Below are 14,226 nucleotides of genomic sequence, written 5' to 3'. Positions count from 1 at the left end.
TATCATATGTTCTTTAGATACTTTGACATTGTATACATATCTCATCTAAAACTTTAATCATTCACGCTGAGAAGTAGTTTTACAACCTTTGAAACAAACTCAAATAGACCAAATAACTCTCTTGGCTTCTTCTTCTTCTTCAATAAAGCTAAGCATAACAGTAAAAAAGAATAAGTCAAGGAATATAACACTGCGTGTCGTTCTTACTTATTTATCATGGAACTGCGCGACGTTTCGAAAAGGCGTTGACGTTGGTCTCCAGAGTCCAGACCCGATGTCAAGGCCAAAGCGAGACTTTTGCTTGTATTTAGTTTTTTACATTAGAATTTGGAAGGAAATTAGAAAGTGACTGACACAGTGATGTGATGACACTTCCAAAATATCTCAAAAAGCCAAAAGCTAGAACTTTCTCAAATTAGGGATTTTCCAAATTCGAAACCTTCTTCGTCTTCATCGACTTGCCAAGGATTGTAATTGAGCAACCAACCGGACGGTGTGTGTTCTCCTCATCGTACCTTCTCAGACCACCGTCAGTGGTGGCGTTGGTGATAATTTCGAATCCTAAGCTAGAATCAACCACCGTGAAGTGGTTTTGCAGAAGACTGGAGTTGATAGATTCCAAATATGGAGACTGAAGTAGTTTCGAAACCGCATAGGCTCAAGTTTGACGTCTTTCTTAGCTTCCGAGGCGAAGACACGCGCCACAACATCACAGAGCGTCTCTATGACGCGCTCAACCGCAAGGAGAAGGTCCGGGTCTTCCGCGACAACGAAGGTATGGAACGAGGTGATGAGATTGCTCCGAGTCTCGTCGCAGCCATGGAGGACTCTGCTGCCTCCGTCGTTGTCTTATCACCTAGGTACGCTGATTCTCACTGGTGCCTAGATGAATTAGCTATGCTCTGTTCTCTGAGAGCTTCTCTGAAACGTCCCATGATACCCATCTTTTATGAGGTCGATCCCTCTCATGTCCGCAAACAGAGCGATCATTTTGTGAAGGATTTTGAAAAACACTCGAAACGATTTGGCGAGGAGAAGATAGAGAGATGGAGAGGAGCTATGAAATTAGTTGGGAATCTCTCTGGATTTGTTTGGAGGTAGGACAGGACTCCATTTGTCCCATCTCTAATCATCTGCATTTCTAATCATGTAGACGTACTCATACACCATGAAATGAATTTAGGAAGTCACTGCTGTGTTTGAATTTATGTGGTGTTTTTTGGAATTTGGCAGAGAAGACTCGGCTGATGATGACATGATTGGGCTTGTGGTGAAAAGGGTTTTAGCTGAAGTGAGCAATACACCAGAGACTGTGGGAGAATACACTGTTGGGCTGGAATCACGTGTCCAGGATTTGATGGATATGTTCGATGTTGAATCCAGTTCCGGCGTTCAAATCCTGGGAATTTACGGTATGGGTGGTATTGGGAAGACTACCCTTTCAAAAGCCTTCTATAACAAGATCATTGGAAACTTCAATCATCGAGTTTTCATCAAAAATGTTAGAGAAAGATCATCAGACCAAGATGGCATAGTCAATCTACAAAAAGAGTTCATCAATGTACTTACTTCTTTGGTACCTCAAATAGAAGATGTTGACAGAGGCCGGGAAAAGATCAAAGAAAATGTACCTGAGAAGAAGATTCTTGCGGTTTTAGATGATGTTGATAACATAAATCAAGTTGATGCGCTGGTTGGTGAAACAAGATGGTATGGTGAAGGAAGTCTTATAATCATCATTACCAGAGATGAAGAGATTCTGAGTAAGCTCTCAGTGACCCAACAGTATGAGGTCCAGTGCTTGACTGAGGAACAAGCATTGAAACTGTTTAGTTATCATTCACTACGAAAGGAAAAACCAACAGAGAGTTTACTAGACTTGTCCACGAAGATTGTCCGGATATCGGGGTACTTGCCACTGGCTGTTGAAGTGTTTGGTTCTCTTTTGTTTGACAAGAAGGGAGTTAAGGAATGGCAAATTCAACTGGGGAAGCTAAAGAACACCCAACCAGATAATCTTAAGGATGTGCTGGCGCTGAGTTTCGAATCTTTAGACGATGAAGAAAAGAAAGTATTCCTCGACATTGCATGTCTCTTTCTCAGAATGCAAATGACAAAAGAAGAGGTCGTTGAGGTACTGAAAGGATGTGGGTTTAACGCTGAGGCTGCTCTCAGTGTCCTCAGACAGAAATCTCTTATTAAGATCTTTGCAGACAATACTCTTTGGATGCATGATCAGATTAGAGACATGGGTAGGCAGATGGACCTTATAGAAATTCCTGGGGATTCTACAATGCGAAGTAGATTCTGGGATCGTACTGAAATTATGACCTTATTGAACAATATGAAGGTATTTATATCTACAGTTATATATCATTTGTATTTAACTCCCATTCTCATAATCTTTTTTTTTTTTCTTTTTTTCCTGTAATGAGATAACAGGGAACATCATCCATCCAAGGAATCATATTTGACTTCAAAAAGAAGACTTCTTGGGACTCGAGTGCAGAGGATATTGCGGTGAGGAATTTGCAGAACAATCCGGGAATCAAATCTATGTATAGTTACCTGAAGAATAAATTTATACCATTTCAAGAAGAGGAAAAGCCAAAATGTTATGAAATCACCATTCGGGTAGAGCCTTTCGTTCCAATGAATAAGTTGAGACTTCTTCAGATTAATCATGTGAACCTGGAAGGAAATCTTAAACTTCTCCCATCTGAACTCAAGTGGATACAGTGGAAAGGTTGCCCGTTAGAAAATCTCCCTCCGGATTTTCTTGCTGGGCAAATTGCTGTTGTTGATCTTTCAGAGAGTAGAATAAGACGAGTCCAGAATATTCATAGTAAAGGGGTAAACTTTTCTTATTTCTTCTAATGGGCAAGTATATAGTTTCAGTTAGAGTCTCACCGCTAAAAAAAAATATTTCTGATTTTCAGGTTGATGAGAATTTGAAGGTTCTAAATTTGCGTGGCTGCCACAGCTTAGAAGCCATTCCTGATTTGTCAAACCATAAAGCCCTAGAGAAGCTTGTTCTTGAGCGATGCAACCTCCTGGTGAAGGTTCCTAGATCAGTTGGTAATCTAAAAACGTTACTTCAGCTGGACCTCAGAAACTGTTCAAATCTTTCTAAATTTCTTGTGGATGTTTCTGGGCTGAAGCGTCTTGAAAAACTTTTCCTCTCTGGCTGTTCAAATCTTAGTGTGTTACCAGAAAACATTGGTGCCATGCCATGTTTGAAAGAGCTCCTTCTTGATGGAACTGCTATAAAGAACTTACCAGAATCTATTTACCGCCTCGAAAATCTTGAAAAGCTTAGTCTAAAGGGTTGCAGATCTATTAAAGAGCTACCTTTGTGCATAGGAACATTGACATCACTGGAAGAACTATATCTTGATGGTACTGGATTGCAAACTCTTCCGAATTCTATTGGATATCTAAAAAGTCTCCAGAAGCTGCATTTGATGCACTGTGCATCCCTTTCTAAGATACCTGACACTATCAATGAGCTCAAATCATTGAAGGAATTATTTCTCAATGGAAGCGCAATGGAAGAGCTACCTCTAAGCCCTGGTTCACTGCAATGTCTGACTGACTTCTCAGTAGGAGGTTGCAATTTCTTGAAACAGATTCCGAGTTCAATTGGTGGATTAAATTCTCTTCTTCAACTTCAGCTGGATAAGACCCCAATTGAAACTCTACCAGAGGAGATTGGTGCCTTGCACTTTATTCGCAAACTTGAGTTGAGGAACTGCAAATCGCTAAAGGTTTTACCTGAATCAATCAGAGATATGGACACACTTCATAGCTTATATCTTGAAGGCTCTAGCATTGAGAAACTGCCGGAAGAGTTTGGAAAGCTGGAAAACCTAGTCTTGCTCAGAATGAACAACTGTAAAAAGCTTAAGAGGCTTCCTGAATCATTTGGAGACTTGAAGTCTCTTCACCATCTGTTTATGCAGGAAACTTCGGTGACAAAGTTGCCAGAAAGTTTTGGAAACCTTTCAAATCTAAGGGTATTGAAGATGTTGAAGAAACCTCTTTTTAGAAGCTCTGAGAGTGAAGAACCTCATTTTGTAGAAGTACCAAATTCTTTCTCAAACCTCTTGTTGCTTGAGGATCTGGATGCTCGTAGTTGTGGAATATCCGGTAAAATCCCAGATGTTCTTGAGAAGATGTCGTCTGTGAAAATACTGAATCTGGGGAATAATTATTTTCACAGCCTTCCGACTAGCCTCAAGGGGTTATCAAATCTCAAAAACCTTTCATTGTATGACTGCCGAGAGCTCAAGTGTCTCCCTCCTCTTCCGTGGAAACTGGAGCAGCTAACTCTGGCAAACTGCTTTTCATTGGAAAGTATATCCAACCTTTCCAACTTGAAGATCTTGCATGAGCTCAATTTCACAAACTGTGAGAAAGTGATTGATATTCCAGGCCTAGAGCACTTGACGGCTCTGCAAAGATTATACATGAGTGGCTGTAACTCCACCTGCTCCCTTGCAGTAAAGAAAAGACTATCCAAGGTGATTCTGCAAACTCTATAGAATCTCAATTAGGTGAATATGAAAGGTCTGTTAAAACATTGCTTATCTCATTGCAGGCTTCTTTGAAATTGCTGAGGAATCTGAGCTTGCCTGGAAACAGAATCCCTGACTGGTTTTCACAGGGACCTGTCACGTTTCTAGCTCAACCGAACAGAGAGCTAACAGGCGTAGACCTTGCTGTTGTTGTGGCTCTTAAACACGAAACAAGAGATGACTACCAGCTGCCTGATGTGGTGGAGGTTCAAGCCCAAATTCTCAAACTTGGCGAAGCCTTATGCACCCACACATTGAACCTCTCTGGAGTTCCTAGAACAAGTAATGATCAACTCCACATCTGTCGTTACTCAGCTTTGCACCCAATGTTTATGACGATAAAAGACGGGTATACCATCCAAGTGATCAAACGACAACCACCAATCAAACAAGGCGTGGAGTTAAAGATCCATGGGATTCATCTGGTTTACGAAGGGGATGATGATTTTAAAGGCGAAGAACATTTGTTAACCGAGACACAACAATCCGTCTCTCAGAAACTTGCCAGTTTTTTCCGCTCTTTCAAAGGAGGTGAAGCCAGCTCAGAAAGTTAATCTACTGTTACATGATCTGCTACAACAGAGAAGTTATCAAAACTGCTCACAATCAATATTATCTATACAAACTGTTGGTTGCTCAGGTATGATGTTTCCTTCAAACAGGTAAGCCACTAAATAGCAAAACTGAAAACATTTCTTTATAGTTTTCCTACTTTATTCCCTCAACCAGACATATTAAGGAACTACACTATAACTTTCTTCAAACTCCAAGAAATCTCAATTAGTTTAATGTCTCAGGTTTTGTTAACGACTTACATGCAATCTTGTGAAATTCTCATTGTAGGTTTCTTTGAAAATGCTGCGGAATCTTAGCTTGCCTGGAAACAGAATCCCGGAATGGTTCTCACAAGGCCCTGGTACATGCTCAGCTCAACCGAACAGAGAACTCAGAGGTGTAATCCTGGCCGTTAATGTGGCCCTTAACCATGAAACCGCAGATGGTGGCGGTTCGAGTCCAAGTTTTCCAACTTGATCTCGCGCACAGATTTTCCCACACATCGAACCTGTGTCGAGTGCCTAGAACAAGTAATGATCAACTCCACATCTGCCAATACACTCAGCTCTGCACCCAATGGTTACGATGTTGAAGATGGGTACACCATACAGCCAGGTGATCAAACCAGAACTGACAATCAAAAAAGTTGAGCTAAAGATGCATGGGATTCATCTGGTTTAAGAGGGTGATGATGATATTACTTGAAAAGAAGATTGCTTAACTGAGACAAACGGTTTCTCAAAAACGCTACCAACTTTTTCAAAGAAGGTGAAACGAGCTCAGAAGTTGATTCTAGAGTTACATGAACTGCTAGTCTGCTACCCCAGAGAAGTTAAGAAAGTGCACACAAACTGTTGCTCATATAGGAGACATGGTAATGTAGCGTGTCCAAACTGGGATTTAGCTTTTGTGTTCGTCTTATTACATTTTCTCCATTTCTCCATATTTTCTTTTTCTCAAACTTATTTGTCTTTTTAAGATTATTCCTATGCTTTTATAATTAATAAAAACCAAAAAGAAGAAGCTCTTGTTTCCCACAATTTGGCGATTCTGATCCCAAACAGTGAAAAGATGATGTGTAGTATATGTAAAATGTACTTGTGCATAGAATAAAAAGATGAAATGGGAACCAAATTTCAATTCTCACATTCTTCTCTAAGTGGATAGACCCCTAAAAATCTGGACGGTTCCTATATTGACATTACTTTCTTTGGATGTAGGAATCATTTCAGATAATGAAAAAACATAAGACTTAAGAGACTGGAGAGTGAGAGAATCAATTGGAAGAAGTCTTATGTTAATATTGATCTGCCAGATTTCAATCACTCGACACAAGGAAAAAAACTTGACTTCCACAGCTTCGTCACAGTAACAAACAAGAAAGTAACAGATTGTCAAAACAAATGGTGACAAGACGATAGCATTATTCAAAAGATGAGAGAAGTGGGGTCGAAGTTCATGTGTCTATGCCTTCAGGCAAGACGCAGACATCTCTAAATCTGCCTCCAACATACCGTTTCTTTTAACTCTCTTGTCTTTATTATTAGACCAGAACCCCACATCTCATCCAAAAGATATCATCACAACACAACAACAAACTAAGGATTGACTCTTTTGACCATCAAAGAAATTATTCAAAAGACAAATCCAACAGTCAAAATTCAACTCCAAGGCATAGAGCCGTTTAGAATCTAAGGAATTATATAACAAATATCAAAGTAGGAGAGCAAGAAGAACTTGTTAGCTTTTGTACATACAATTATGAAACAAGACAGAAAAATCTTCTCATTTTATCAGAAGAGGTTGTTACATTCCAAAAGAGTACATTGATGACCCAAACGAATGTACAGAATTATACGGTAGGAGGATACAAGACAAACACAAGCATTGACACGGTTAAAAACTAAGAACAGTGAGGAAGGAAGGAACAAAGAATGAGATATAAAAGTAACAAAAAAAAAGGCTTTTGATACAAAGTAGATTTCTCATACCTTTGAGCGCTTAAGCTGCCAAAAAAAAAGACTACTTCCAGTTTCTGGTCTGATACTTAAGCTTCTTGTTTGTTGAAGACCAGTGGAAATTCATCATAATGCTCCGAAACACCGTGCTTATCTGCCATGCTCTTCAAAGATTCATACACCTGAATCATTGTTGGCCTTTCCTTCGGCCTTGACACAACACAGCTACATGCGATTTTCAAGAACTGCAATATCTCCTCGTCGTGCCCTTTACCACATATGCTTCTATCAATAGCGTCTTTGCTTCTACCCGTACCCAAATACTGACTCACCCAGTCAACCAAACTCCCTTTAAATCCTTCCACACCGTTAATAACAGACAAAGGCTTTTGCCCTGTAACCAATTCAAGAAGCACAATTCCAAACCCATACACATCTCCTTTCAAAGATGCAACCATGGTGCTTGAATACTCAGGTGCCACATAACCTAACTCTCCCAAATCTCCATTATTGAACGAGCTATCGTTAGAATCACGAGATCCAACTAGCCTTGCCAATCCGTAATCTGTTATCCGAGCATCAAAATCATCATCAAGAAGTATAACATTGGAGCTAATGAACTGATGCAAATACGGCGGTTGGCATCCATGATGCAGCCAAGCTAACCCTTTAGCAGCTCCTACGCCAATCGCAAGCCGAGTTGGCCAATCCAAAACAGCATCACACAGTCCACCATTGTGCAACTGATAAAACAATGTGCCATTAGGCATATGCTTATACACCAAAAGTCTCTCATCTTCCACAACACAATAACCTAAAAGCGGCACCAAATTCGGATGTCTAAGCTCTCCTAACCTATTCATCTCCGACCTGAACTGTTTCTCACCAAACCCACAAGCACTAAGCCTCTTCACCGCAAGCGCAGACCCATCAGGTAAATCTGCTTTATACGAAACCCCAGTTCTCGAGGAAACATCGATATTCCCTGAACTAAAATTGTTTGTAGCAGCCATTAAGTCACCCAATTTGATCTTGACAATAGGTTTCTGAAACAAAGTCACCTGAACAAGCTTATGTGACCTCAACAAACCAATCCAATCACTATCATCCTTAGATTTCCCAGCACCGTAACCTTTCTTCTTCCTACTACCTTCTCTAATAAAGAACCACCAGAATATCACTAAACCAACACACAAAGATCCAACAGCGCCAAGAACACCAGCCACTATGATAATACTCAGGTTTCTCCCGTTCAAAGCTCCACACCTCGATAAAGGCTTCCCGCAAAGTCCATTATTACCACTAAAATCGTCTTCTCCAAACCTCGAAAGCTCAGAAGGAATCGAACCGGAGAGATCATTACCAGCGAGAGAAAGACGTCTAAGCCGATCTAATCTACTCAACTGAGAAGGAATCGAACCGGAAAGCTTATTATCACTCAAAATCAAAGCGTTCAAGAACTTACACTCAACGATCTGAGTAGGAATCGATCCACCAAGCTTATTCCCAGACAGATCTAACGTAACGAGATACGGAAGCCACGAACAGATTTGAGAAGGAATCGAACCAGAGAGATCGTTCCCAGAGAGATCCAGAGACTGTAAACTACGACAAAGCTTAAGCGACTCGGGAATCTCACCAGCGAGCTGCATCGACTGAAGCTGGAGAGAAATAATCCGATTCTCTTTCTCGTTCCAGCAGGAAACACCACTGAGCTTACAAATCGAAGAAGCCGAAGAGTTTGGGAAAGACCAGGTACTGAGTCGAGAAGAAGGATCGGTGAGCGAGTTTTTCAAACCTTGGAGACAGAGAACGTCGTCCTCAGCAGAAGAAGAAAAACATAGAAATGAGCTGATAAAGAGAAGCCATAAGAGTGTGATGAAGAACTTCTTCATGGTAAAGAGGTGGATCTTGTTGGTTCTTCTAGGGTTCTTCAAACCAGAGAGGCAAAGAGAGAGAGAGAGGGAGCTTCTATGGCGGAAGAAGGTTCATTGACTGTGTGTGATACTGAGAGAAAAAAAAAAAGAGAAACTTTTTATTTTTATTTTTAAATGGTCTTTTCTTTTGACTTATTTTTATTTATTTGGTCTTTAGTAACTTAGTGGAATTTAGTATTTATCTTTTTTGTTTTTTGTTTGGTATTTGATGGTTTGTTTTATTTGGGAAAAAAGAATCTTCTAACAAAACGACGACGTTTGGGACAATCATGTCTGAGAGTCTCCATGTTTTCAATGAAAGGGAAAGCTATTTTATAAAAAAACAATGCAAAACTACAATAAGAATTTTTGGATGATGGATTTTAATTTTCTGTATTGATAGTTTTGCCTTTAGAATCAGCCATGTTATTTTATAACTATGAATCTCTTTACTCAACATATCAACTTATCAAATTTTTGAATTTTGCCTCTATTAATAATGTGACTTAAATGAGATTCTTTATTTGTGAAAAAGGTTGGCTGGTAATAAATAAGTCACAGGAGTGAACTTGTTATAAAGAAAAAGACAAAATATTTAAAAAAGAGACATCACTTCACTTGACCAAAAATATGTTTTGGACTATGGGCTTTTACACTATCTACTTACATTTCAGCCCATATAGAAACCCAAGATACATACATGGGTATTGAGTAATGGGTAATGTGTAAATCTTCTTATTGTAGACTAGTGGGAGAGAGACTCGAATTCAGAAGCATAGTTTTGATCTCGTGGGGACAAAAACATACCACAAATGTCATCAACCAAACAAGGATCGAAAAGACTTGTAAATTCATAAACGAACCATAAAAAGAAGGATATTGCAGTGTTACCAAAATTTACATATGTGGTAAACTCTGAAAAAAAAAACAAAAGATTAGAAGAAGCCATTGAACTCTCTCACCCACCAACCCAAAAGAAGAAAAAAATGAAGTAACAAAAGAAGAAATATTAATGTAGTAGTAGAATTTGTATGTAATCTCCTTTGTCAAATGTAAATAAATATACACAATCAAGTTATCTCAGCAGCCAACCAACCAAACCCAACTAAAAAACAGTCATTCCTGTAGTTGTTGTCTCTGCCACGGCAAATAGCCAGTCACTTGATCAGCAAAATTCGACAATACCAAATCCTTCAATCCAGTATCCCACACTTCACAGAACCTTCGTTTCCAATCTGGCGGCTCAATCGCCTCTGTCCCGAGCCCCGGAGCTCGGTCTTTAGACCCTTGGTTCTGATTTTCTTGCCAGTCCACTACATAAGTTGCCACTCTTCTGTAAAACTTTGCTTTAAAAGTCTCCCAAACTTGGTACTTGTAATGGTTCACTACCGCCACGCTCTCCACTAAACTCATATGCCCGATTCCTTCTTTCAAATGAAAATGATGTACTTCGTTGAGCAATGAGCTTGTGAGCAACTCGGGTCGGATGATCGACTTATGCCTCTCGGGGTTCGCTTGTCTGCAAGTGTATCCTACGGTCACGCCTTGTGATGGAACCGAGGTTAGACCGGATGGACCGTAACTGTGACATTCTGTTCTGATCTCTCCAACAAGATCCCAAGAAGTGTAGTTCGATACAAGAGACCTCAAAGCGTTTTTGCTAGGTAACCCTTGAGAGCGATGGGTAGGGAAGTAGTAGAACTCGTCGACATCAAAGAATCCGACCCAATTGCATTCTTCTTTCGCTCTAACCGCACAATGCGAGAAGCCGGCTTCTTGAGTCTTAATCCAAGGCCACACATGTCGACTCACATTGTAATTCTCCGAACTGAGCAATTCAATCTCATCTTGTATCCCATCATCGCTGTTGTTATCATATATAAACCAGCGCTCGACACCAAGCCACGAGTGATACATGATCCATTCACGCAAGAACGGAGCTTGGTTCCACAGCATTGTACAAACACAAAGCTCATGCTTAATCCCACTCTTCTGCTTCTTCTCAACCAAATCAGAACCGTAGAGTCTCGCAACTGAAGGCAAAGCAGGCGTAGTTCTTCCCCTAGGATCAACATGAATTACGCTCACACGAAACATCACCTCTGGATTTAGCTTCAAACTCTCAGGCGAAACACACCTCACAACTTCTTGCGCTGCAGCAACAGCTTGAGTTACCTCTTTCTCATCCGAATCACCAATCTCAAATTGACATTTGTAGTAAGAAGGATCTGATTCCTTGTGAGGCCTTCGAGTCAATCCTTTAACAAACACAACCACCGTGTCACCATCAACCACCGCCTCGTAACCAATTTTTTCCCAATTATGAACACGACGGCTCTGCCTCTGCTCCTTCTTCTTCACGAAATCTCCCCGGAATTTCAAATCAACAGACGAAGAGTAGTTCAAAGGAGCATTAGGGCACCGAACAATCGATCTAAACTCATCGAATTCATCACTAGAAATCGAGGGCAACACCAAAGTCTCTTCCTTTACTCCACGATACACACAAACTAGGTTCTTCTCACCTCTCCCGATCCTACTCGAGAGAATCAGCAATAAATGGTCGGGGAATTGAACTCTGTCATCAACCCTCAACTGAGGGAACCTACCGCCGTGAAACGAACGGTGAATCGAATCCATGGACGATAAAACGGAGAGAGCAGGAACACGAAGAGACGGTCTCAGAGAATCGGAGCGAACAGAGAGTGTAGTGGAGATACGGTCGGAAGATAAGAAGAAGAGCAACACGAAGAAACAACAAAAGTACAAGATTAGATACCTCTGAGACAAGAACTGTGCTTTTAGTTGTTGTTTGTTTCGTACTTTCCTCTTCTTCCCATTCTCATACTCCATCATCTCTCTTCTTTTGCTTAGCCACCAAAATAAAAATCGAAACTTTCTGTGTTTTTTGTTGTTTTTAGAAACAGAACAAAGTTCGCCGTCGTGCTTAATAAACACTGATCTGGAGAAGGTTTTTACTTAGGGAGAAGAAGAAGAAGAAGAGATCTGGTTTTTTTTTTCTTGCGCCGGCCGACAAAAGTACCTTCCTCTACTTCTTGTTCCTTATTTTTTTTTCTTTAATATATATACAAAGAGATTAAAGAAAGGAATATATAAATGGAATTCCCATTTAAATACAACTTTATTTTACTGAAATAATCGTTGTGATAAAAGAAGGAAAGAAACAAGTAAGACGCGTTTTGTAATTGAAGCCACCGATATTAGTGAGTGTATTAATCAATCATTTGGTTTTGGGTTAATTAAAGTAGGATTAGAGTTAAAAGTCATTTTCTTTCAAAGGCGAGAAAGATGCTGATGGCTGCCACTAGTTATGCGACTTGTGTCCAAAGATGCGACGATGAGGTGGACCATATTCTCTCTCGTCTCTTTTGTTTAGAAGAAGAGAGAGACGTATGATTCTGTGACAGTTGTGTAGTTGCGTGGTCTTTTCGTTTTACGGGCAAATTAATAATAATTAATTGTTTTTTCAAGATTCGCCGGAGGATGAGGAAGTAGGAGGAGGAGGACCAAACCTCTTGGTACAAAGCATGATTGGATTTTTAATTAGTAAATTAAAGGCTGCTGATTAATGTGTGTAGCAACACGATTGGTCGGTGAGGAATATGTATGGTTGATTTGTTTAATTTTGGCTGTACAAAATTTAATAATTAAGGCGTTGAATGATGATGACATCAAAGATGATATGAATTGAACCTAATTATATACTAGCTAGTACTTAGATAAACCTGTTTATATCTATATACTATAGTATTTTCTTAACGAATTGTTTAGGAAATGACATGTTCCATATAGTTTTCAATTGGTAAAACAAAATCTTGTGAACATGTTTTGTCACTACCAAGTACGTATATCTTTCCAATATTTAATATTTGAATTCCTAAAAAAATCAAATTGTTAGTTAAAATCACTTTGTAACGTAAAAGACTATTATAATATTATTAGTTTTGTTAGGAGAGTCTTATCATAAAAGTTTAGAGTTTGGGTTGATTAATGGTATTAAAAATAAATCATAATGTGTTAAAATGATTAGGAGCGCTGCTAAACTAAAGTCTTTAAGCATCAGTCTCTATGACACATGTTTATTTTTTATTGGGTGGAAAGTATAGAGAAAGGAAGAAAAAAAAAGGGGATGAAGGATTTCTCTCTCTCACTCACAATAACTCAATTTATTCTTACTGAGTTCACCATTAGAGCAACAAAAATTAAACATTTTTTAGAGTTCAATAAATTTTTATTAATCATTAAATTTTTTAAAAATTGTTTAACACCCCAAATCAAGCATCTCTCTTTGAAGATGCTCTTATGTCTTTTAAAATGTGATTCTTACATTCACAAGTTTCGTCTTATCACAATGTAGGTCTTGATCGATGCGACGCTGAAGACGATTGCTCTTCAATTCATCCAAATTGCGTTGCCGACCTCAAAAGTTGGTTCATTCATATATATGGTGAGTTTTGAAGAAGCAAAGGACTCACGATTTTGGTAAGGTTATACTAGTCAATAATAATGTTTTCTTTTGCATTTTGAGATATTTGGAATGCTTAGTTTTGTCCTCTATAACCGACGTCTAATATTTCATTTCATTTCATTTTCAACCTACATTATAATCAGTTTATTAATACGTGTCTTGTGGAATTAATTATCGTGGTTGTTATGGATTTTGTAAGTTATACATAAAGACATTTAATATTTATATTTAAATATGTTCAAGTAATTCTATATTGAAAATTTGGAAAAAAGGACAAAAGAAATAGAGAGTGTTCGATGAATTATGTATTGATCCCGAATGTAGCTATATATATCCCATATATGTATGTATATATTGATCCCAAATACAGATTTATTAGTAAGTTTTTTGCTGGTCTTAGCCAAATCAATATGTTTTGCAGAGTAAACATGCATGGTTCTTGTAATTGGAGTTGTATTGTCTTTGTAAATCATATACTGATTAAATGGTCATATAAATTAAGAAGAGATTAGCAGCCAAAATGGGGTATGAAGAACGTGGAGATTAGGTATAAGAGTTTATAGGATAGTGGGAAGTTGTCTTTGCACATTGCTTAAAATATATCCATCGCTGGAATCATGTTCCTTTGTTCTCTCGTCCCCCATTTTGTTTTATATATGTATAAGTTTATAACAAATGATTACAATATGTATAAGAAAAAAATATGGAATGTGCCTTCCATTACAATTATA

The 14,226-nt window shown here is 38.9% G+C and overlaps 3 protein-coding genes across 5 annotated transcripts; 1 reads left to right on the top strand and 2 right to left on the bottom strand.

The window, feature by feature from the left end:
* The first annotated feature begins 245 nt into the window (after positions 1–245).
* LOC17900395 (disease resistance-like protein DSC1) lies at positions 246–6,278 on the top strand. Of its 3 annotated transcripts, none has more exons than XR_002835444.1 (6): positions 246–1,097; positions 1,234–2,350; positions 2,443–2,853; positions 2,940–4,523; positions 4,601–5,217; positions 5,421–6,278. XR_002835444.1 is itself a non-coding variant. In XM_006306526.2 (5 exons), the coding sequence occupies exons 1-5, from the start codon at positions 625–627 to the stop codon at positions 5,129–5,131; spliced, it is 4,116 nt and encodes a 1,371-aa protein (XP_006306588.1). In that variant the 5' UTR covers positions 246–624; the 3' UTR covers positions 5,132–6,278. The 3 variants fall into 3 exon arrangements, 1 of the variants encoding a protein (XP_006306588.1); XR_002835445.1 differs by having other exon boundaries at positions 4,601–5,239; XM_006306526.2 differs by having other exon boundaries at positions 4,601–6,278.
* Positions 6,279–6,891: 613 nt separating this feature from the next.
* LOC17898720 (probable inactive receptor kinase At1g27190) lies at positions 6,892–9,118 on the bottom strand. Its single transcript, XM_006303875.2, has one exon. It carries the CDS (start codon positions 8,983–8,985, stop codon positions 7,180–7,182), a length of 1,806 nt encoding a protein of 601 aa, XP_006303937.1. The 5' UTR covers positions 8,986–9,118; the 3' UTR covers positions 6,892–7,179.
* A 719-nt stretch (positions 9,119–9,837) lies between these two features.
* On the bottom strand, positions 9,838–12,062 carry LOC17900390 (glycosyltransferase family 92 protein At1g27200). The gene has a single exon (XM_006307040.2). It carries the CDS (start codon positions 11,860–11,862, stop codon positions 10,123–10,125), a length of 1,740 nt encoding a protein of 579 aa, XP_006307102.1. The 5' UTR covers positions 11,863–12,062; the 3' UTR covers positions 9,838–10,122.
* Between the last annotated feature and the right edge of the window lie 2,164 nt (positions 12,063–14,226).

Source organism: Capsella rubella, unplaced genomic scaffold (genome assembly GCF_000375325.1).
Source record: "Capsella rubella cultivar Monte Gargano unplaced genomic scaffold, Caprub1_0 scaffold_1, whole genome shotgun sequence".
Taxonomy (NCBI): Eukaryota; Viridiplantae; Streptophyta; class Magnoliopsida; order Brassicales; family Brassicaceae; genus Capsella; species Capsella rubella.
This window is presented reverse-complemented; position numbering and strand designations above follow the sequence as displayed.

Coding starts and splice junctions, on each gene's coding strand:
- LOC17900395 (XM_006306526.2), top strand. CDS start 625: ATGGAGACTGAAGTAGTTTCGAAACCGCATAGGCTCAAGTTTGACGTC. Junction 1,098..1,233: donor CTCTCTGGATTTGTTTGGAG/GTAGGACAGGAC, acceptor GGAATTTGGCAG/AGAAGACTCGGCTGATGATG. Junction 4,524..4,600: donor TAAAGAAAAGACTATCCAAG/GTGATTCTGCAA, acceptor ATCTCATTGCAG/GCTTCTTTGAAATTGCTGAG.
- LOC17898720 (XM_006303875.2), bottom strand. CDS start 8,985: ATGAAGAAGTTCTTCATCACACTCTTATGGCTTCTCTTTATCAGCTCA.
- LOC17900390 (XM_006307040.2), bottom strand. CDS start 11,862: ATGATGGAGTATGAGAATGGGAAGAAGAGGAAAGTACGAAACAAACAA.